The sequence below is a fragment of the Hemitrygon akajei genome, unplaced genomic scaffold, assembly GCF_048418815.1.
Source record: "Hemitrygon akajei unplaced genomic scaffold, sHemAka1.3 Scf000058, whole genome shotgun sequence".
Classification (NCBI taxonomy): Eukaryota; Metazoa; Chordata; class Chondrichthyes; order Myliobatiformes; family Dasyatidae; genus Hemitrygon; species Hemitrygon akajei.
The window spans coordinates 1,904,724-1,928,944 of record NW_027331944.1 but is presented as its reverse complement, the minus strand read 5'-3'; the positions used below and the strand labels follow the sequence as shown (position 1 = coordinate 1,928,944).

The following is a 24,221-nucleotide window of genomic DNA, read 5'->3' as shown; positions in this document are numbered from 1 at the left end:
TGTTCCTGGTCACTCTAGACCAAGGCTCTGTGTTCCTGATCTCTCTAGACCAAGGCTCAGTGTTCCTGGTCTCACTAGAGCAAGGCTCAGTGTTCCTGGTCTCTCTAGACCAAGGCTCTGTGTTCCTGGTCTCTCTAGACCAAGGCTCTGTGTTCCTGGTCTCTCTAGTCCATGGCTCTGTGGTCCTGGTCTCTCGGGACCAAGGCTCCGTGTTCCTGATCTCTCTAGACCAAGGCACTGTGTTCCCTGTCTCTCTGGACCAATGCCCTGTGCTCCTGGACTTTCTAGACCGAGGCTCCGTGTTCCTGGTCTCTCTAGACCAAGGCTCCGTGTTCCTGGTCTCTCTAGAACAAGGCTCCGTGTTCCTGGTCTCTGTGTACTAAGGCTCTGTGTTCCTGGTCTTTCTAGACCAAGGATTTGTGTTCCTGTTCTCTGCAGACCAAGGCTCTGTGGTCCTGGTCTCTCGGGTCCAAGGCTCCGTATTCCTGATCTCTCTAGACCAAGGCACTGTGTTCCCTGTCTCTCTAGACCAATGCCCTGTGCTCCTGGACTCTCTAGACCGAGGCTCAGTGTTCCTGGTCACTCTAGACCAAGGCTCTGTGTTCCTGATCTCTCTAGACCAAGGCTCAGTGTTCCTGGTCTCACTAGAGCAAGGCTCAGTGTTCCTGGTCTCTCTAGACCAAGGCTCTGTGTTCCTGGTCTCTCTAGACCAAGGCTCTGTGTTCCTGGTCTCTCTAGTCCATGGCTCTGTGGTCCTGGTCTCTCGGGACCAAGGCTCCGTGTTCCTGATCTCTCTAGACCAAGGCACTGTGTTCCCTGTCTCTCTGGACCAATGCCCTGTGCTCCTGGACTTTCTAGACCGAGGCTCCGTGTTCCTGGTCACTCTAGACCAAGGCTCTGTGTTCCTGGTCTCTCTAGACCAAGGCTCCGTGTTCCCGGTCTCACTAGAGCAAGGCCCAGTGATCCTGGTCTCTCTAGACCAAGGCTCCGTCTTCCTGGTCACTCTAGACCAAGGCTCTGTGTTCCTGGTCTCTCTAGACCAAGGCTCCGTGTTCCTGGTCTCTCTAGACCAAGGCTCTGTGTTCCTGGTCTCTCTAGACCATGGCTCCGTGTTCCTGGTCTCTCTAGACCAAGGCTCTGTGTTCCAGGTCTCTCTAGACCAAGGCTCCGTGTTCGTGGTCTCTCTAGACCAAGTCTCAGTGTTCCTGGTCTCTCTAGACCAAGGCGCCGTGTTCCTGCTCACTCTAGACCAAGGCTCTGTGTTCCTGGTCTCTCTAGACCAAGGCTCCGTGTTCCTGGTCTCTCTAGACCAAGGCTCAGTGTTTCTGGTCTCTCTAGACCAGGGCTCTGTGTTCCTGGTCTCTCTAGACCAAGGCTCTGTGTTCATTGTCTCTCTAGACCAAGGCTCAGTGTTCCTGGTCTCTCTTGACCAATGCTCCGTGTTCCTGGTCACTCTAGACCAAGGCACTGTGTTCCTGGTCTCTCTAGACCAAGGCTCCGTGTTCCTGGTCTCTCTAGAACAAGGCCCCGTGTTCCTGGTCTCTGTGTACTAAGGCTCTGTGTTCCTGGTCTTTCTAGACCAAGGATTTGTGTTCCTGGTCTCTCCAGACCAGGGCTCTGTGGTCCTGGTCTCTCGGGTCCAAGGCTCCGTATTCCTGATCTCTCTAGACCAAGGCACTGTGTTCCCTGTCTCTCTAGACCAATGCCCTGTGCTCCTGGACTCTCTAGACCGAGGCTCAGTGTTCCTGGTCACTCTAGACCAAGGCTCTGTGTTCCTGATCTCTCTAGACCAAGGCTCAGTGTTCCTGGTCTCTCTAGACCAAGGCTCAGTGTTCCTGGTCTCTCTAGACCAAGGCTCCGTGTTCCCGGTCTCTCTAGACCAAGGCTCAGTGTTCCTGGTCTCTCTAGACCAAGGCTCAGTGTTCCAGTCTCTATCAAGGCCAATGCTCCGTGTTCCTGGTCACTCTAGACCAAGGCTCTGTGTTCCTCGTCTCTCTTGACCAAGGCCCCGTGTTCCTGGTCTCTCTAGACCAAGGCTCAGTGTTTCCCGTCTCTCTAGACCAGGGCTCTGTGTTCCTGGTCTCTCTAGACCAAGGCTCTGTGTTCCTGGTCTCTCTAGAACAAGGCTCCGTGTTCCTGATCTCTCTAGACCAAGGCACTGTGTTCCCTGCCTCTCTAGACCAATGCCCTGTGCTCCTGGACTCTCTAGACCGAGGCTCCGTGTTCCTGGTCACTCTAGACCAAGGCTCCGTGTTCCTGGTCTCTCTAGACCAAGTTTCTGTGTCCCAGTCTCTATCAAGGCCAATGCTCCGTGTTCCTGGTCACTCTAGACCAAGGCTCTGTGTTCCTCGTCTCTCTTGACCAAGGCCCCGTGTTCCTGGTCTCTCTAGACCAAGGCTCAGTGTTTCTCGTCTCTCTAGACCAGGGCTCTGTGTTCCTGGTCTCTCTAGACCAAGGCTCTGTGTTCCTGGTCTTTCTAGAACAAGGCTCCGTTTTCCTGATCTCTCTAGACCAAGGCACTGTGTTCCCTGCCTCTCTAGACCAATGCCCTGTGCTCCTGGACTCTCTAGACCAATGCTCTGTGTTCCTGGTCTCTCTAGACCAAGGCTCCGTGTTCCTGGTCTCTCTAGTCCAAGTCCCCGTGTTCCTGGTCTCTCTAGACCAAGGCTCAGTTTTCCCGGTCTCTCTAGACCAAGGCTCCGTGTTCCTGGTCTCTCTAGACCAAGGCTCCGTGTTCCTGGTCTCTCTAGACCTAGGCTCAGTGTCCCTGGTCTCTCTAGACCAAGGCTCCGTGTTCCTGGTCTCTCTAGTCCAAGTCCCCGTGTTCCGGGTCTCTCTAGACCAAGGCTCAGTTTTCCCGGTCTCTCTAGACCAAGGCTCCGTGTTCCTGGTCTCTCTAGACCAAGGCTCAGTGTTCCTGGTCTCTCTAGACCAAGGCGCAGTGTTCCTGGTCTCTCTAGACCAAGGCCCCGTGTTCCTTGTCTCTCTAGACCAAGGCTCCGTGTTCCTGGACTCTCTAGACCGAGGCTCCGTGTTCCTGGTCTCTCTAGACCAAGGCTCAGTGTTCCTGGTCTCTCTAGACCAAGGCTCAGTGTTCCTGGTCTCTCTAGACCAAGGCTCCGTGTTCCTGGTCTCTCTAGACCAAGGCCCCCTGTTCCGTGTCTCTCTAGACCAAGGCTCTGTGTTCCTGGTCTCTCTAGACCAAGGCTCAGTGTTCCTGGTCTCTCTAGACCAAGGCCCAGTGTTCCTGGTCTCTCTAGACCAAGGCACCGTGTTCCTGGTCTCTCTAGACCAAGGCTCAGTGTTCCTGGTCTCTCTAGACCAAGGCTCAGTGTTCCTGCTCTCTCTAGACCAAGGCTCAGTGTTCCTGGTCTCTCTAGACCAAGTCTCAGTGTTCCAGTCTCTATCAAGGCCAATGCTCCGTGGTCCTAGTCACTCTAGACCAAGGCTCTGTGATCCTGGTCTCTCTAGACCAAGGCTCCGTGTTCCTGGTCTCTTTAGACCAAGGCTCAGTGTTTCTGCTCTCTCTAGACCAGGGCTCTGTGTTCCTGGTCTCTCTAGACCAAGGCTCTGTGTTCCTGGTCTCTTTAGAACAAGGCTCCGTGTTCCTGGTCTCTCTATACTAAGGCTCTGTGTTCCTGGTCTTTCTAGACCAAGGCTCTGTGTCCCTGGTCTCTCAGGACCAAGGCTCTGTGTTCCTGGTCTCTCAGGACCAAGTCCCTGTGTCTCTGGTCTCTCTAGACCAAGGCTCTGTGTTCCTGGTCTCTCAGGACCAAGGCTCTGTGGTCCTGGACTCTCTAGACCAAGGCTCTGTGGTCCTGCTTTCTCGGGACCAAGGCTCCGTGGACGGGTATCCCAAGATCGAGTCAAGGCTTCGGGTTCTTGCCCTGTCCATGTGCATCGCCCTGTGCAGGAGTTCCATGTCTAGTCCTGCAGCCAAGTCTCAAATACCCCAAGCCTCGCCTAGTCCAGTAGCCAAGCCTCGACGAACCCAAGTCATATCCAATCCTGTAGCTACCTCAGTCCTCGCCTAGTTCCGGGGTCCGAGTTCGAGTCAAGACCAAAGTTCTGGCTCCTTGTCCAGTCTCTGTCTCGGAGTCCAACCCCAGGCTCCTGGTTCCCAGTTCCTTATCCTGGTCCCGCTTCCCCAGCCAAAATCTGTGTTCCTGTCTCAATTCCTAGTCTGTGTCCTGTCCCGTCCCCAACTCCAGTCCAGTTCAGTTCCTAGTACTTCAGTGTCTGTGTCTTGCATTTGGTTCCGCTCCCAGCGCCTACCTTATGACATGAATAGAGAACGAACGGAGAAGCAATCGGAGCAGAGGTGATTTTATCAAAGCCCACTGTACACGTCGATGCACCAGTCGCTTAGCATTAATCTGAATAACTGAATTGAAGAGGAGCATGCTCCACGTCAAAGAATTCGCCTTCTGCAATCTCACGAGACATCCCCGTGTTTTCTTTTTCAATCACCTCTCTATTCTGACATTTTGCAAATATTTCAGACGCCTGAAGCACGTCATCGGGATATAAATGTTCTACTCACGTGAATGGTCTAAGCCAGGATTTGATAATTCTTTGTGTATTGTTTACAACAATGCTTATTTTTCTCTACAATACTCATTGATTGAAAATGAAGAACAAATAAACAAGGTTGATTTTCTATTTATTTACCAAACGCTAACGCCGAATATGTATTTCTATATTGCGGGAATAGCACTTCTCCCGCCCGTGCTCGTCTCCCGGCTGATCTACGTCATCATTGACTCCGTTTAAAGACTCTACTGGATACCCACTCCACGCTCGCTCCGGTGCTAACGCCTCCCGACTCCGTCTCCGCGCCTGTGCCCGGCACCGGCGTTCGTCCGCAGCCATGCCCTGCAACAGAAACCTATTCTTTGCTCATGGGAAGCTCCTGGAAACACATGTCGATGATGTTGTTTGAGAGTTTATAGAGATTACGTCGCACCACGATGTTGAGAGGACAGATGCTTGTGGCAGAGTGACGATGCCAAGTCTGGGATGTAGAAGTCCGGACTGAGGTGAGAGAACTAGGATACAAACGAGTCAAAATATTCAGGGATGTCTCCGTCGTCAAACTGTAACGCGCAGAGGACATCTAACGGAGACATGGATAAAAATGGCAAAGAAATAGTCAGAGATGCTTTCAGTGAACATCCTCGACGGTTGTCTTTCTGATGTGTCCGTCCACGTTCCGACCATCACCAGTGACGTCACCTGCGGAGACAGTACACAGTCCATGTTGACTACGCAGGCAACCCGAGGGAGCTACTGTTGGGGAGGAGAAATACGAGTGGTGTTTTCTCAGTCCGTGTCAATCATCGTGACAAAGCAACTTTTCATACAATTTACATGTTTCATATCACCCCCCGCCGCACGAAAACTGTTCTTTTGGTTATGAATATATCGCTTCCCATCGCCGCCTGACTCTCGCCCTGAACTGTTACGTCATCAAAATGTGACGTGTACACGTGAACAATCATGACCCTCCACGACTCATGGTCTTGAACGTAATGGATATGTTGCTTTTGCAGGTAACAGTTTACATCGACAGCCCAATATTCTGTTCACCTACCTCTTCCGATCACTGTAAGCAGATCGATCGCCCAGATTAAGTGTCTGTAAACGTGAGGAAATCATCATGATTAGCAAAAGAATATGTTGTCAAAATCTGGACGTGGTAGAAGGGAGCCGGGAGAATATTGGGAAGGACCTGCCCGTATTTAACAAACTGGCCCTGAATTAAACCGCGGAACAGCCGGGCCATGATGGAAAGAGGATTTACTGAGACACACAGTTATTAGATATTGCAGAGGCACCAGACGTCCATAAGAGTCAGGAGAAGATTTAGGCAATCCCGACATGGATCCCGCTCCGCCATTCCATCATGCCTGATTTACTTTCACCCTCATCCCCATTCACCCGCCTTCACTGTGTAACATTCGGCGCTATCAACGCTTCATAACTCAGGACTTTGGCCTCCACAATAAATAGCACAGATAAACCACGCTCTGACTAATGATATGCCTCCTTATCTCTCCGTTCCAAAGGGAGTTCACTATACTCTCAAGCTGTGCTCTTTGGCCTGAGACACTCCTACGATTAGAGATATTTTCTCCACGTCCACTGTGTACAGGGATGTGTCACAGAAGTCACTCTCCCAAGCGACAGTGGGTAGAGGACTCAGAGTCATTAAACGCTCTTCATCCGTTTACGCTCTCACTCCTGAGATCAATCTTGTTTATTTCCTCTGGACCGTCTCCAAGACGTCCCGGCCTTTCTCAGATGAGGGCTTCAAAACTTTTTAAAATTCTCAGAATGGGGTCTGACAAGAACCATAGAACCAAAGAACACGGAAAACAGGTCATTCGGCCCTTCCAGTCTGTGCCGAAACTTTATTCCGCTAGTCCCAGTGACCTGCACCCAGTCCATAACCCTCCAGATCTCTCCAATCCATGTACCTGTCCATTTATTCTTAACACTTGAGTGAGCCCGCATTTACCACGTCAGATGGCAGCTCGTTCCACACTCCCACCGCTCTCTGAGTGAAGATGTTCCCCCTAATGTTCCCCCAAAAGCCTTTCCCCTTTCACCCTAAAGACATGTCCTCTCGTATTTATCTGTCCTAATCTAAGTGGAAAGAGCTTATTCAGATTTACTCTGCCTATACCCCTCAGAATTTCGTAAACTATCAAATCTCCCCTCATTCTTCTATGCTCCAAGGAATGAAGTCCTAACCGGTTCAATCTTTCCCTGTAACTCATCTCCGGAAGACTCAGCAACATCCTGGTAAATCTCTGCACTCTTTGAATCTTACTGATATCCTTCCTATAGTTAGGTGACCAGAACCCCGCACAATATTCCAAATTTGGCTTCACCAATGTCTTATCCAACATCCCCATAACATCCCAACTCCTATGCTCAATACTTTGATTTATGAATGCCAGGATGCCAAAAGCCTTCTTTACAACCCTGAGACGCCACCTTCAGGGAATTAAGTATCTGAACTCCCAGATCCCTTTTTTCCTCCGCTCTCTTCAGCGCCCTACCATTTACTGTGTCACTACTTTGATTTTTCCTTCCAAAATGTAACTCCTCACACATATCTACATTAAATTCCATCTGCCATCTTCTGGCCCATTTTTCCAGTTGCTCCAGATCCCTCTGCAAGCTTTGAAAGCCTTCCTCGCTGTCCACAACGCCTCCAATCTTAGTGTCATCAGCAAACTTGCTGATCCAATTTATCACACTATCATCTAGATCATTGATATAAACAACAAATAACAATGGTCCCAGCACAGATCCCTGAGGCCCACCATTAGTCACAGGCCTCCATTCTGAGAAGCAATCATCCACTACCACTCTCTGTCTTCTCCCACACAGCCAATTTCGAATCCAGTTTACAACCTCTCCATGGATGCCTAGTATCTGAACCTTCTGAGCTAACCTCCCATGTGGGACCTTGTCAAAGGCCTTACTAGAGTCCATGTATACAACATCCACAGGCTTTCCTTCATCTACTTTCTTGGTAACCTCCTCGGAAAACTCTACGGGATTCGTTAAACACGATCTACAACGCGCAAAGCCATGCTGACTATCCTTAATCAGCCCTTGGCGGTCCAAATACTTGTATATCCGATCTCTCAGAACACCTTCCAATAATTTACCTAATGCCGATATCAGGCTCACCGGCCTGCAATTACCTGGTTTACTTTTGGAGCCTTTTTTGAACAACGGAACAACATGAGCTACCCTCCGCTCCTGCGACATGCGACGGAGGCTAAGGCCATTTTAAATATTTCTGCCAGGGCCCCTGTAATTTCTACACTAGTCTCTCTCAAGTAAAATGTCAGGCCCGGAGGATTTATCTATCTTTATTCGCTGTAAGGCAGCAAGCAACTCTTCCTCTTTAATCTCTATATGTTTCCCCTCCTTCCACATACGCTATGCTAGTTATGCATTTAAAATGACTTTAAAATCCTGCGTATCCCATCGTTTCATTTTTGTGCTCCGTACCTGCCAAAATCAATCATAACATTGCAATTTCCTTCCTTCCTTACCACTAATTCAACATAAAAGATAAACATTCAGGAATCCTGCACTACAACACCAAAGTCGATTTACACGTCCGATTTATAAATTCGATCTCTTTTGGAAAATAGATCACCGCTTCACTCTTCCTGTCAAAGTGCACAAACCAATTCCTCCATATACTAGATTTTACTTGACTTTGTTTGTCTGTTCCCCTCATTGTTCCAACACCTTCGGCTGACCCGCTGCTTCCTGAGTCCTGCACACTGCCAACAACTATCTTTGTATCGTCCCCAGTCCTGGCCACTTCGTTGTCAAGATTATTGACTGCAAACGTGGAAAGTGGCGGCCGAGCACCGACTCCCACAGAATAGCACTGGTCATCGGCAGCCCATTGGAAACATGTCCCATTCAGTCCGACTCTTTCCTTCCTCCCAGTCGGCGAAACCTCTGTGCATGATGTTTTCCGCCAAGTAACACCACGCGCTCTTACGTTCATTGGCCCGATGTGCGTTAACTTGTTAAAGGCCTTCTGAAAGTCCAGGCGCACAGCACCCTCGGACTCTTTGTTGCCGATTGCGCATGTTATTTCCTCCAAGAATTCCAACAGCATTGCCAGGCAAGATTTTCGCAGGGGCAAACATTGCTGCCTGCGACCCGCTTTGTCTCCTGCCTCCAAGTGTCGGAAACCGATTCGTTCATCGTGTAATCTAACGCCACCCTGTTATTGGAGCCCCTTTCTTCATGAGGAGCAGACTGATATTTGAAACTTTCCAGTCCCCCCAGAACAGTTCAACAACAACGTGAAACTTTGAATATCAGTGCTAATTCATCCACGACATCTTCAGCAGCCCATTTCGGAATCCTGAGGTGTAGATCATCTCGCCCATTTAGTCCCGGTGACTGATCTACCTTCTTCCCTTTCAGATTCCCATGAATCTTCCCCTTATTATAGTGACTGCAATCACTTTCGGGTCCTGACACTGACACATTACTGCTGTGCTCGACAGTGCAGACTATCGGATGTCTCACTTCAGGGTCTGTTTCTTACTCAATGAAGTGGAAACAGTTACTTCAAAAAGAGATTGACGCAAATATTCCTCTTACCATGTAAGTGTGGGGTTCACCCTGTACATTGTTATTTGCGCCCTGCGAAGAGAAAAAGGCGATTTTTTTATCGTGACTTTAAACAAGTGAACAGTAATTGTTTTCTGACTCTGCACAGATAAGCCCCGAGGGTATCAATGTTCACATTCGTTGCTGCTTGTATCTAATTGGTATCGTTCACCGTTCGATGCACCGCGTGTTTCTGAGTCAGTGTGAGTGCAAAACATATAATGTCTCTGACATCAGGAATGCTTCCGAATGTCACTCAATCATTCGTCAATATTCAGTCACACAGGAGCATGATGAATTTTACTTGAGGAGGAATTCGCCTTCAAAACCATTCCTGCTGAGAGATTTGCCTGGATCGGAACGTTCACTAGTCGGATTCAGAACCATTCACCTTGAGAGATAAATCTGAATTAGAAACGTGTACGTGGCGGATTGGGGATGTGGACCCGTGGCCTCAGGCTGTTTACCGAAAGATGCTAATTCTGTTAAACGCTCACAGAGATCAGTTTTGATCACAGACAGAAATGTACAATCCTGACCCTGGCTTCACCCTGTGTGTGATTGTGGAGTCTCCGCCGTTACTCACATTGACCGGACATTATAAAAGACTCTTTCATGAAAGAGTAGGTATGATCTTGCATTGTACAGGAATTACGGATTCTGGGGAATTTTGTGGAAAATTCTGCAGGTGCTGGAAGCCCAGAGTAACACGCACAAAATGCCGGATTGCAGAATGTAATCCGATTGCAGAGGCGAGTGTGCCACAGGAGAATGGGAAGACGGAGGGGCACGTGGGGAAGTTGATGGGCAAGTGAGGAGAAGAGATAAGAAGCCAGAGTGGACAACAGAAGAAGAGGGAACTGAACAAAAATATCTGTGGGATAAGCTCATCAGGTTTGTGTCTACTTTAGGAATATGATGTGCCGTTAATCAATTAACTGAACATGAGATCTGGGATCGATCATCCAGGATCTTATTAAATGCCCAATGAGAACAGAATGGACCAATGGACTCTATCGGTCACATTACTTATGTTCTCACCTTCTCTTTGCAAACCAATGGCTGAAATCATGACCATCCTTACCTGTTCATTCCTCGGGAAATTCACATAGCTTGGCGATGCGTTCACGGTGTTTGTATCCAAGGTGCCTGTGGGGGAAAACAGATATGTCACAGCAGTGAAGAGCATCAGGAGCCGTTGTTGAACACAGTCGACGTCAATCCGGCCAGAAACAAAGCGCCATTAGCAGCATGAGCTTCCGTCCCACAAATCGCCGGAACCAGGAAGTCAGGGCCGATATTGATCAATATGAAGAGAAATTAAGTTGTATTCCATTCCTCCGTTGATAATGTAATCTTGAACAGAAAATATCACCTTATTTAAATGGAAAATTCAGCGGCAAAGGTCGCATAATTCGTGACGATTCGCGAGGTTAGAAACTTCCAACTTCCGTGCACTATGAGCTCCCATATTTCAGTCAGATGATTATATTTCCAAGGGCTCAGTAATAGAACAGTTGAAACGGAGTTCACTCACTATTTCTTCCGAAATTGCTGCCCGTCTCATATTGGGGTGGCGGTGATTTTTTGACCCTGAACAAACAGAAACAAAGATCGAAACGTGAATTCGTCAGGAGGTTACTTTCCTGCACTGACAATTCCATTTGATTCTCTCTGGTTATTGCTTGATACTGTTCCGGATATCGGATGCCCGATTCCAGTCCTTCTCGATCTCAACGGCAGTGACCATAATGGGTTAAGTGGAGAAAATTGCTTTGGCTTTTTTGACATCTAATGCTGTTCACACAAATATTGATGAACGCAAACATATTTCAGACAAACAACTTCGCCGTGAAGGCGGAATGCCGATTCTGTCCACAGAAGGGCCCCTGATCCCAGCTAAAGTCGATCCTGCCGAAATTCTCCAACAATAATTAAAGGTAGAAACGACATTCCAATAAAAATGTGTTTACCGGCCAGTTTTCCTCGCGATCAACCATCCACTGACTCCGCCGATCAGACCCACGCCAAGTAAACCAAGTGCAATGCCCACGATCGCGCCAGTGGTGAGGGTAATATTGTCATCTGTTTTTGTTGCTAACACAGGAAGCAAACATAAATTTTACATTGCAGGAACATATCTTTTTTTTTTAGAAACGATTGTTGATCCAAGTTCCGCAACGTCGTGGGCCCTGGTCTCGACTCTGCATCAATTTATATCAATTATTACTTCATTCTGGCAGGCCATTTAGAAGGGGGAGTGAACGTAGGGCGTGAGGAGAGCGTGAGAGGGAAATGGTTTGGATCTTTGATCATCGGGTTTACATGGACGAATGAGAGACACATTCACCCACCTTGTGCAGTGAGATAACTATTCCTATTGGTTACACCGTTAGTAACCCGACATGTATAAGTTCCACCGTTAACGGAGCTCACTGACACAAGGGTGAGTCCCTACCCTGTCTGCAGGAGATTGTCCCCGTTGTACCATGCATATATACCCCAGGGGACTGACAGAGCAAAGCAAGTTAATGTCAGGTTTGACACAATATTGGACACAACTGGACGCTCCGGTACAATTCTGACCTTCTCTGGTCCATTTATGAAATGAAAGAAGTGTTGATTAGAGTAAAATCCTGGTGGATCTGGGATATTATGACCTTCTCTGTTCATTGAAACGATGAGAGTAAATGTTGGTAAGTGCAATATCTGATACAAATGAACGGCGTTGACTGACTGTGTACTTACAGTAAACCTGCACGTCGGTCTCTCCAGAGCCACTGCTGAAAGAGTTGCTGGCGATGCACTTGTACGTCCCTGCGTCGTTTCTGTTCACACTGATTATAGTCAGTTTCGCCCTGTCGGGAGATGTAAATATTCTGCCGTTTTCCTGGATGGGTTGGTCATCCTTGAACCATGTCCGTGTCTGAACAGTGCCCGACGCGTGACAACTCAGTGCGATGGTATCGAGGTTTTCCAGGGGAGTGGAATCATTGGTCACCACAGTAACCCCGGTCACTGCCTCTGTAAATACAATTAAAATGCCCTTACTTTCATCTACCACATGTACATAATATTTGGATGCCGCCAACTCAATATCGTCGCCAGTCCTCGCTGTTATCCCTATGTGTTTCGATATCATTTCAGATTCCAGCTTAACTAAACGCCGGCACTGAGTTTAAAGTTTTACTGCCGTTACCCAAGGGGACTGTGAGAAATATATTCCCCATCCAGAGGTTACCCAATGCTATTTTTTCCTGCACCGAGAATGTACATTACCTATCAAAGCAGAATAAAACAGAAATGCACTTGGCTGCAGTTTAATTGTTCCGTAGAGCTGGTGAAAATAAGCTATTCGTGCCATGTGCTGTTGAGGTCAGAACCAGCAAGATTTCGTACTTAATACGTGGTTAAGGAGTTAGCGTAAGATGGAGGACATGCCAATGATTATCACTGGTCTCTCTTCCAGTGAAATTGCGGGCGGGACCGGAGGGACGGTCTCCTGAACTGGAGAGGCATGAATGTCCTTGCGGGAAGGTTTATTGTTGCTGCTCGGTAGGGTCTAAACTGGAGTTACGGGGGGGTGGGAACCAGAGTGTTGAAGGGTTCGTGGAGATGCAGTGGAGACAGATATCGGTAAGACGTCGGCTGCTCAGGATCGGGTACTGTGCAATGAGTCGTAATTGAATTAAAAGAACAAAGAACGTCGGGGTGAGTGATCTCATAATATCATCGAATTCATCCTGAAATGTGAGAAGGAGAAGCTGAAGTCGGATGCACCAGTGTTACAGTGGGTGAAAAGGTATTAGAAAAGCACCAGAGAGGGGTTGGCCAGATTTAATTGAAAAAGAACACTGCCCGGGACACTGAATAAAGTGGTTTCCTTTCAGAACCAAGGCGAAAGTTTAAAGCAGAGGATGATAGACTCTCGATTGGTCAGGGCATGAGGGATATGCGGAAACGGCTGTGATTGGGACTGAGAGGAATATTAGATCAGCCATGATGAAATGGCGGAGCGGACTCCATTGGCCAAATGGTGTAATTCTTCCTGAGCCTTACAGCTGTGTGGTCTCAACTGCAGCAGGTGAACATTTGTAATTTAATCCGCAAGTCAAAACAATTCCAATTTTCATCTTAATCAATACTCTTATTCATCAATATGCAACGTTGTGGATTGATATTGTTAGTTAGTATTCTAATCGGGTTCAGGCATTTAGTTGGATTACACGGGCCTGTCTCCACCAACAACATTAATTTTATGACCTCAACAAAGGGAAGAACGGACTACCTACCGAACACAATGATTTCCGTGGTTGAGGCATTGATCCTTTTTGTAACCCTGTTATAGGCCTCACAAGTATACTTTCCCGTGTGGCTCACAGAGATGCTGTCGAGGATGACCTCCTGCCCACTGTGTAGGTGGGCACCATTAAGTTGCCAATTCAATTCAGCGCCTGGGCGGGACTCTGTGAAACATGTTAACCGTATGGTGCTTCCGGCAACGTAAAAAGGGGAGTCCGGTACAGTGATGATATCTGGACGATCCGGTCCGTCTAAAACAAACGGACAAAACGGATTGCAACAAATCACACAGGAAGCGCAGCAGAGTTTCTTAGCGAGAGAGGAGGAACAGCCCATCACCAGTGGAAGTCTCCTACACACCGGCGAGAGCATTCGTCTGGAAGCCTCCCGCGGTAAATAGCACAGGAGAGCGGATCGTTTTGTAACTTCTCTAGGGGTGTGGTTTGTGGGAAAGAATTAGGAAAACTTTTCCAGAACAATGTACCCAGCGTCTCTCCGCGGTAAGGCAGCTTGGAGAGTGGATGCCATAACTAATGTGATCAGGGCTCGGGCAGAATGTCACGTGGGGCTTACACAATACTGTGACGTCACTGACCTTGTGTGGAAATAAAGGAACTCACCAATGACAGCTTTTATGGTCGGGCCCATTTTCAGATTCAATATTCTCTGTTCAGTCTCTATCTGTAAAGACAGTCGCCGGAACACCACTGCACAATGTGATGTTTATCCTGATCTAAAAGATATAACCTCCCGCATCAACAGGTGCACAGAAGCAATGTGTCCCCGCCTACTCGTAGCTGTCGACATTTGTCAGAGGGTTAGCGGGGCCGTAAATCCTGGGATGTCCGGACTGTCTTACGCAGAGAGGTTAGAGAGACTGGGTTTGTACACGCTGGAATTATTGTCTATAAAGGACAAAAGGCGCACAGAAGCAATGTGTCCCCGCCTCTTCGTAGCTGTGGGCATTTGTCGGAGGGTTAGCGGGGCCGGAAAGGACTGCGGGCGGTTTCAGCTCAGAACCGTCCCTCGCTTCCAGGGAATGGAATTATTATCAAAGTTTCTAAACGGCCTTAGACAGCGCTGGAATTTCAATGGTCCATTTCAAACCATTTGTCTGAAAAAACACCCCACTCATTTGCACTCACTGTTCCAAATACGGGTGAGATTCCATTACGTTGACACAGAATCAAAGCAAAATTAGAATTCTGAGGAGATAAATTTGATTTGAATGGATAGAGTTGAAGTGATAGTCAGAACTCCGTGGAGACCAAAAGGCAGACGCGATATCAATGCACCTCGGCCAGTCTATTCGAATGATATTGCAAGTCCTGCTTTGTGCTTACGAGATGTCCACCCACCCAAATCTCAGGTACATCACAATTGCCTTTGAACTGTGGTGGCTGGAAAAGCTCAAAACGCATTGCTCTGTGTGAAGAGACATGCAGGACAGACCAGTTTGTCCGGCACAGTTCTTACACCTGAAGTCCAGAAGTGAACCGACTCTGTGGGAGCGACATCGTCGCCGTAATTCAACTCGGATTCGAGGTTGGAAGTTCAAAGTTTCAATTGGAATTCACCAGCGCCCGAGAGAGGCCCGGATCCGTCTCCAAATCAACTGCTCAGTTACTTGGGTGCTCGCCAATAGTGGTTTATTTCTAGGGTACCGTTCACTAATATAATCCCGCTCACTCGGAACCCCGTATCCAGCAGGACTTGTAATATTGTGTGTAACTACCGGAGACTCGGGGCACTTACAGTTGACATCGTGACAGAACGGGTCGCTTGTGAGGTTGTTTATCAGGTTGCTTGCTCTACAGGTGAAATTTCCGTCTGTCCGGAGCACTCCAGAAACAGTGAGTGTGCTGTTATCGGCACTCAGCTCAAACCTGCCACCGGGAATGATCACGCTGTTCTCCTCAAGCCACAGGTAAGAGACATCCGTGCCTGTTGCGGAGCAGGTTAGTCTGACGGTGTCGCTGTACTCAATCAGCATGGTGGCGTTAGATGTTACAGTGACATTGGAAACAGGTTCTGTTAAAACAGAGGCGATCGGTTACTGCACAGCTCAGGAATATAATCCGGAAGTTAATGGATTCCGCTCCGTATCTGAAAATGAGATCAAACATTTATTATTCCATAGTAAGTAAACATTTAAGAATAATTCCACTTGATGGACATAAGGTTTGAGATGAAGACACCGGACCTGAGACACGTCATTTCATCCTTCATTCTCCGCCCACTCAGAGACGGTAATTTGGAATTCTAACCCTTCAGGCCTATCCATGACGTCATAGACTGTGAGAAGGGTTCGTGGAGATGCTGTGGAGACAAATATCGGTATGACGTCGGCTGCTCAGGATCGGGTACTGTGCAATGAGTCGGAACTGAATTAAAAGAACAAAGAACGTCGGGGTGATGATCTCATAATATCATCGAATTCATCCTGAAATGTGAGAAGGAGAAGCTGAAGTCGGATGCACCAGTGTTACAGTGGGTGAAAAGGTATTAGAAAAGCACCAGAGAGGGGTTGGCCAGATTTAATTGAAAGAGAACACTGCCAGGGACACTGAATAGAGTGGCATCCTTTCAGAAGGGAGGCGAAATGAATTTATTTCGGTAGCACGTGGCGAATCTGGCAATTATGTTCCAGAGGCAGCTGTAGAGGGCGTATCGTTATGTAAGTTTAAAACAGAGGATGATAGATTCTCGATTGGTCAGGGCATGCGGAATATGCGGAAACGACTGTGATTGGGACTGAGAGGAATATTGGATCAGCCATGATGAAATGGCGGAGCGGTCTCCATTGGCCAAATGGTCTAAATCTTCCTGAGCCTTACAGCTGTGTGGTCTCAACTGCAGCAGGTGAACATTTGTAATTTAATCCGCAAGTGAAAACAATTCCAATTTTCATCTTAATCAATACTCTTATTCATCAATATGCAACGTTGTGGATTGATATTGTTAGTTAGTATTCTAATCGGGTTCAGACATTTAGTTGAATTACACGGGCCCGGCTGCACCAACAACATTAATTTTATGACCTCAACAAAGGGAGGAACGGACTACCTACCGAACACAATGATTTCCGTGGTTGAGGCATTGATCCTTTTTGTAACCCTGTTATAGGCCTCACAAGTATACTTTCCGGTGTGGCTCACAGAGACGCTGTCGAGGATGACCTCCTGCCCACTTTGTAGGTGGGCACCGTTCAATTGCCAATTCAATTCAGCGTATGGACGGGACTCTGTGAAACATGTTAACCGTATGGTGCTTCCGGCAACGTGAAAAGGGGAGTCCGGTTCAGTGATGATATATGGATGATCCGGTCCGTCTAAAACAAACGGACAAAACGGATTGCAACAAATCACACAGGAAGTGCAGCAGAGTTTCTTAGCGAGAGAGGAGGAACAGCCCATCACCAGTGGAAGTGTCCTACACACCGGCGAGTGCCTTCGTGTGGAAGCGGTAAATAGCACAGGAGAGCGGATCGTTTTGTAACTTCTCTAGGTGTCTGGTTTGTGGGAAAGAATTAAGGAAAACTTTCCAAAAAAAAAAAATTCCCTGCGTCTCTCTGCGGTGCTAAAGTAATGCAGCTTGGAGTGTGGATGCAATAACTAATGTGATCAGGGCTCGGGCAGAATGTCACGTGGGGCTTACACCATACTGTGACGTCACTGACCTTGCGTGGAAGCAAAGGAACTCACCAATGACAGGTTTTATAGTCGGGCCCATTTTCAGATTCAATATTCTCTGTTCAGTCTCTATCTGTGAAGACAGTCGCCGTGACGCCTCTGCACAATGTGATGTTTATCCTGATCTAAAAGCTATAGCCTCCCGCATCAACAGGTGCACAGAAGCAATGTGTCCCCGCCTACTTGTAGCTGTGGGCATTTGTCAGAGCGTTAGCGGGGCCGTAAAGGACTGTGCGCATTTTCAGCTCTGAACCTCACTTCGCTTCCAGGGAATGGAATTATTATCAAAGTTTCTCAACGGCCTTAGACAGCGCTGGAATTTCTATGGTCCATTTCAAACCATTTGTCCGAAAAAACACCAATTTGTACCCATTATTCCAAATACGGGTCAGATTCAATTGTGTTGACATAGAATCAAAGCAAGATTAGAATTCTGAAGAGATAAATTTGATTTGAATGGATAGAGTTGAAGTGATAGTCAGAACTCCGTGGAGTCCAAAAGGCAGACGCGATATCAATGCACCTCGGCCGGTCTATTCGAATGATATTGCAAGTCCTGCTTTGTGCTTACGAGATGTCCACCCCACCCAAATCTCAGGTACATCACAATTGCCTTTGAACTGTGGTGACTGGAAAAGCTCAAAACGCATTGCTCTGTGTGAAGAGACATGCAGGACAGACCAGTTTGTCCGGCACAATTCTTACACCTGAAGTCCAGAAGTGAACCGACTCTGTGGGAGCGACATTGTCGCCGTAATTCAACTCCGATTGGAGGTTGGAAGTTCAAAATTTCAATTTGATTTCACCAGCGCCCGAGAGAGGCCCGGATCCGTCTCCCGATCAACTGCTCAATTACTTCGGTGCTCGCCTATAATGGTTTATTTCTAGGGTACCGTTCACTAATATAATCCCTCTCACTCGGAACCCGGTATCCAGCAGGACTTGTAATATTGTGTGTAACTACCGGAGACTCGGGGCACTTACAGTTGACATCGAGATACAACGGGTCGCTTGTGAGGTTGTTTATCAGGTTGCTTGCTCTACAGTTGAAATTTCCGTCTGTCCGGAGCACTCCAGAAACAGTGAGTGTGCTGTGATCGGCACTCAGCTCAAACCTGCCACCGGGAATGATCACGCTGTTCTCCTCAAGCCACAGGTAAGAGACATCCGTGCCTCTTGCGGAGCAGGTTAGTCTGACGGTGTCGTTGTACTCAATCAGCATGGTGGCGTTAGATGTTACAGTGACATTGGAAACAGGTTCTGTTAAAACAGAGGCGATCGGTTACTGCACAGCTCAGGAATATAATCCGGAAGTTTATGGATTCCGTTCCGTATCTGAAAATGAGATCCAACATTTATTATTCCATAATAAGTAAACATTTAAGAATAATTCCACTTGTTGGACATAAGGTTTGAGATGAAGACACTGGACCTGAGACACGTCATTTCATCCTTCATTCTCCGCCCACTCAGAGACGGTAATTTGGAATTCTAACCCTTCAGGCCTATCCATGACGTCATAGACTGTGAGAAGGGTTCGTGGAGATGCTGTGGAGACAGATATCGGTAAGACTTCGGCTGCTCAGGATTGGGTACCGTGCAATGAGTCGGAACTGAATTAAAAGAACAAAGAACTTCGGGGTGCCGGGGTCCGGGAGGTTTCTGGCCGGGTACATGACATTCTGGTACGAGACAGAAATCAACCAGAAGTCGTGATACATATTGGTACCAACGACATAGACAGGAAGAGGGATGAGGTCCTGAAGGGTGAGTTTCGGGAACTAGGCAGAAGGCTGAAGAACAGGACCTCAAGGGTGGCGTTCTCAGGATTGTTGCCAGTGCTACGTGATAGTGATGGTAGGAATTGGAGGAGATGGCAGTTGAATGCGTGGCTGAGGAGTTGCTGCAGGGGCAGGGTTTTAGATTTTTGGATCATTGAGATCTCTTCTGAAAAAGGTGGGACCTGTACAGATTGGATGGGTTGCACCTGAACTCGAGTGGGAGCAATATCCTTGCAGGTAGGTTTGCTAGCATGGTTCGGGAGGGTTGAAACTAAATTGCAAGGGGGATGGGACCCGGAGCGATAGAGCAGTGAAAGAGGTGCATGGAGTAAAGCCAGATCTGACACATAGAGAGGCTTTGAGGAAAGAGCAGCAGAATAAATGTTAGAAAGGTCGTAAGTTAGAAGGGCTAAAGTGTGTGTACTTCAATGCAAGAAGCATCAGGAACAAAGGGGATGAACTGAGAGCTTGGATACATACATGTAATTATGATGTAGTAGCCATTACGGAGACTTGGCTGGGTGCAGGGCAGGAATGGATTCTCAATATTCCTGGATTTCAGTGCTTTAAAAGGGATGGAGGGGGGTGTTGGGGAAGGGGAGGAGGGGTGGCATTACTGGTCAGGGATACTATTACAGCTACAGAAAGGGTGGGTAATGTAGCAGGATCCTCTTTTGAGTCAGTATGGGTGGAATTCAGGAACAGGAAGGGAGCAGTTACTCTACTGGGGGTATTCTATCGGCCCCTGGTAGCAGCAGAGATACCGAGTATTAGATTGGGAGGCAGATTTTGGAAAGGTGCAAAAATAACAGTGTTGTTATCATGGGTGATTTTAGCTTCCCTAATATTGATTGGCCTTTGATTACTTCCAAGGGTTTAGATGGGGCAGAGTTTGTTAAGTGTGTCCAGGATGGATTCCTGTCACAGTATGTTGACAGAGCGACTAGGGGGAATACCATACTAGATCTAGTATTAGGTAACGAACCGGGTCAGGTCACAGATCTGTCAGTGGGTAAGCATCTGGGGGACAGTGATCACCGCTCCCTGACCTTTAGCATTATCATAGAAATGGATAGAATCAGAGAGGACAGGAAAATTTTTAATTTGGGAAGGGCAAGTTATGAGGCTATAAGGCTAGAACTTGCGGGTGTGAACTGGGATGATGTTTTTGCAGGGAAATGTACTATGGACATGTGGTCGATGTCTAAGAATCTCTTGCAAGATGTTAGGAATAATTTTTTTTTTCGGTGAGGAAGATAAAAAATGGTAGGGTGAAGTAACCATTAGTGACAAGTGAAGTGGAAAATCTAGTCAGGTGGAAGAAGGCAGCATACATGAGGTTTTAGGAAGCAAGGATCAGATGGGTCTATTGTGGAATATAGGGTAGCAAGAAAGGAGCTTGAGAAGGGGCTGAGGAGACCAAGAAGGGGGCATGAGAAGACCTTGGCGAGTAGGGTAAAGGAAAACCCCAAGGCATTCTTCAATTATGTGAAGAACAAAAGGATGACAGGTGTGAAGGTAGGACCGATGAGAGATAAAAGTGGGAAGATGTGCCTGGAGGCTGTAAAAGTGAGCGAGCTCCTCAGTGAATACTTCTGTTCGGTATTCACCACTGAGAGGGAACTTGATGACGGTGAGGTAATGTGAGTGAGGTTGATGTTCTGGAGCATGTTGATATTAAGGGAGAAGAGGTGTTGGATTTATTAAAATACTTTAGGACGGCTAAGTCCCCGGGGCCTGACGGAATATTCCCTAGGCTGCTCCACGAGGCAAGGGAAGAGATTGCTTAACATCTGGCTAGGAACTTTGTTGTCCACGGGAATGGTACCGGAGGACTGGAGGGAGGCGAATGTTGTCCCCTTGTTCAAAAAAGTTAATAGGGATAGTCCAGGTAATTATAGACCAGTGAGCCTTACGTCTGTGGCGGGAAAGCTGTTGGAAAATATTCTTAGAGATAGGATCTATGGTCATCTAGACAGTCATGGTCTGATCAGGGACAGTCAGCATGGTTTTGTGAAGGGCAGGTCCTGCCTACAAAGCCTTATAGAGTTCTTTGTGGAGGTGACCAGGCATATAGATGAGGGTAGTGTAGTGGGTGTGATCTACATGGACTTTAGTAAGGCATTTGACAAGGTTCCACATGGTAGGCTCATTCAGAAAGTCAGAAGGCATGGGATCCTGGGAGGTTTGGCCAGGTCGATTCAGAATTGGCGTGCCTGCAGAAGGCAGATGGTCATGGTGGAGGTAGAACAATCAGATTGGAGGGTTGTGACTAGTGGCGTCCCACAAGGATCAGTTCTGGGACCTCTACATTTTGTGATTTTTATTAACGACCTGGATGTGGGGTTAGAAGGGTGGGTTGGCAGTTTGCAGATGACATAAATGTTGGTGGTGCTGTAGATAGTGTAGAGGATTGTCAAAGATTGCAGAGAGACATTGATAGGATGCGGAAGTGGGCTGAGAAGTGGCAGATGGAGTTCAAACCGGAGAAGTGTTAGGTGGTACACTTTGGAAGGACAAACTCCAAGGCAGAGTTCAAAGTAAATGGCAGTATACTTGGTAGTACATCTGGATCTGGGGGTACATGTCCACAGATCCCTGAAAGTTGTCTCACAGTTAGATAGGGTAGTTAAGAAAACGTATGGGGTGTTAGCTTTTATGGTTAGGCCACACTTGGAGTATTTTGTCAAGTTCTGCTCGCCTCAGTATAGGAAGGATGTAGAAGCATTAGAAAGGGTACATAGGAGATTTACCAGGATGCTGCCAGGTTTAGAGAGTATGGATTATGAACAGAGATTAAGGGAGCTAGGGCTTTACTCTTTAGAGAGAAGGAGGATGAGAGGAGACATGATAGAAGTGTACAAGATATTAAGAGGAATAGACAGAGTGGACAGCCAGTGCCTCTTCCCCAGGGCACCACTGCTCAGTACAAGAGGACATGGCTTTAAGGTAAGGGGAGGGAAGTTCAAGGGGGATATTAGAGGAAGGTTTTTCACTCAGAGAGTGGTTGGTGCGTGGAATGCACTGCCTGAATCAGTGGTGGAGAGAGATACACTAGTGAAGTTTAAGGAAATACTAGACAGGTATATGGAGGAATTTAAGGTAGGGGGTTATATGGGAGGCAGGGTTTGAGGGTCGGCACAACTTTGTGGGCCGAAGGGCCTGTAATGTGCTGTACTATTCTATGTTCTATGTGAAGGCGGAAGTAGGAAATAATTCACTTCAGGCAAGGGTCACTTGGCAATGAGAAAGGTGACGCATAATCACTGGTAAGCACAGAGGAGAATTGCTGACTACAGTTTGTAATATCACCCAGATAAGCTATCGTTACTGAAATGATGCAAAGTTCAGTGTCAGTGTCAATGTTATGGAGCCAATGGAAATTGGTATCTCATACAGCCGAACAAATATAAAGTGGGGTTCATCTTAAAAGCATGTATCGCAAACCCAAAACTGCAGTAACACGGATCAGAATACCTCAGTCAGCAGCGGTCTCTACCTCACCAGATGCTGATAATTCAAATAAAAATGAAGTCTCTGTTTTAGACACACAACTCCGACACTTTCCGACCAACTCTCGGGATAATACATACTGTACCGAAGAAGAAATAGTTCCGTGTAGTTGAGCTGGATCGTTTGATTACTTTGTTAACCGCCTCACAAGTATAAATGCCGGTGTCACTCAGCGATAAGTCGGCAGGTATGAGGCGTTGTCCAAATTATTAAGTGATGAAACATTAAAATACCAGAGGGGTCAGAAACAGCCAAACAGGGGTAAATCGTGTTTGACCCCCGTCCCGTACGCAGGACATTCTGATTTGATGGATGTAGTTGTTTTCCCGCTGCGTCTAAAACAAATGCAAAGACTGTTTGCAGAACAGGGATGAGAATAGAAACAGTAGCTGCAATTTCTTCATATCATAAAATGCTGGAGGAACTCAACGGGCCAGGTAGAATCTACGGAAAATTATACAGTCTAACAAGTATTTTACTGTCCATCTTTAACACTGTCCAGAACTCCACCAAACATCCTGTCAACCATAATCTTCCTAACCCACCTGCACAACTTTATGGGCCGAAGGATAAATAGAGTAAAATTCTGCAAAATGATTACTTGATGGCCTTGAAGACGGAACTGACATCCGGCACGGACTAGTGCGAGCAGCCTGCAAACAGAAACGGGGATACACAGCCACACACAACAGTGAGAACTGAACAGTCCGAGAGCAGGTCTGGCAGAGTTCACTGGAGTCCAGGTTCTGCAACCACCGTAAAGGTTGTATTGTATTCTTTCACCACAGGGATAAAATGAAAGTTATAGTCCGAGATCGCATGACTCTGTCTCACTTACCAGTGACACACAGAATGACGGTCGCTGAGGTTTGGGAGCCGCTAGTTGGAACCATATTCACACGGTATTCCCCGCTGTCCAGCACGTTCACCGACTTCAGCAGAAGCGACCCGTTGGAGGTGAATAACTCTGCCCGCGATGCGTACTCATTAGTTACAGACACGGTCTGACCGATCCACTGGACGACCAATCTCACATTACAATTCCAGCTTCCACTGGTGAAGCTGGACGAAGGCCGGACTGAAAAAAGCGCATCTCCCCCAGTGGTGACATTTATCTGGCTGTGCTCAACGATAATAGTAAACTGCTGGGACTCACCTGAGAAAGAGAAAATCATATCAGGGAAAAGCGACAGACGCGGATAGACTTGGGAACTTCACTTAACTCAATCTGTACAGATACCCGGGATCTGTTCTTAGCTCAGTAAGGTCGATAATTATAACCTGATCTTCATGCCTCCTACTACCCGCCACTCTGATGGTTATCCGCCACTGAGGGTTAGAGAGAGCGATCCTCACCCGCCGTTATGTGGAGACAAAGAACGAGAGCTGCGAAGGCCAGTCCCGACATCCCGAGAGAGCAGCGCCGATCTCTGTTACACTCGGAGACTGAGCCGCACTTCCTGGTTTGCGGTTCAGATATCTGGATTCTGACGTCACAAGCGGCAGCGCTGATTGGATCAGAGAGTCTGTACTTTGCTGAAATCTACATCAAATCCTGTGTGCTTTTCTACAGCTATCTACTGCTTTGTGGAATCCGATAATGATCTGAAAGAGGGTTTCTCTCACCCACCGACATGAAGAGAAAGAGGGAGAGTAAAGTGAACGTCATCCACGCGATCCCGAGAGAGCGGCGCCTGTCTCTGTTACATTCGGAGAGTGAGCCTCATTTCCTGGTCTCCATGAGAGATCCCGAGAGCCCGTTATCTGA

At 47.5% G+C, this 24,221-nt stretch overlaps 1 protein-coding gene and 1 long non-coding RNA gene across 2 annotated transcripts; both read right to left on the bottom strand.

Moving 5' to 3' along the window:
- Positions 1–5,591: 5,591 nt before the first annotated feature.
- LOC140721632 (uncharacterized) lies at positions 5,592–10,314 on the bottom strand. Its single transcript, XR_012097415.1, has 3 exons — positions 10,250–10,314; positions 9,157–9,198; positions 5,592–5,637 (listed from the first exon to the last, which is right to left on the bottom strand). It is a non-coding gene; the product is annotated as an uncharacterized lncRNA (long non-coding RNA).
- A 2,906-nt stretch (positions 10,315–13,220) lies between these two features.
- LOC140721614 (cell adhesion molecule CEACAM5-like) lies at positions 13,221–23,861 on the bottom strand. The gene is made up of 7 exons (XM_073036426.1): positions 23,810–23,861; positions 23,292–23,609; positions 18,144–18,419; positions 16,538–16,798; positions 15,223–15,498; positions 13,458–13,718; positions 13,221–13,240 (listed from the first exon to the last, which is right to left on the bottom strand). Exons 1-7 carry the CDS (start codon positions 23,859–23,861, stop codon positions 13,221–13,223), a joined length of 1,464 nt encoding a protein of 487 aa, XP_072892527.1.
- Between the last annotated feature and the right edge of the window lie 360 nt (positions 23,862–24,221).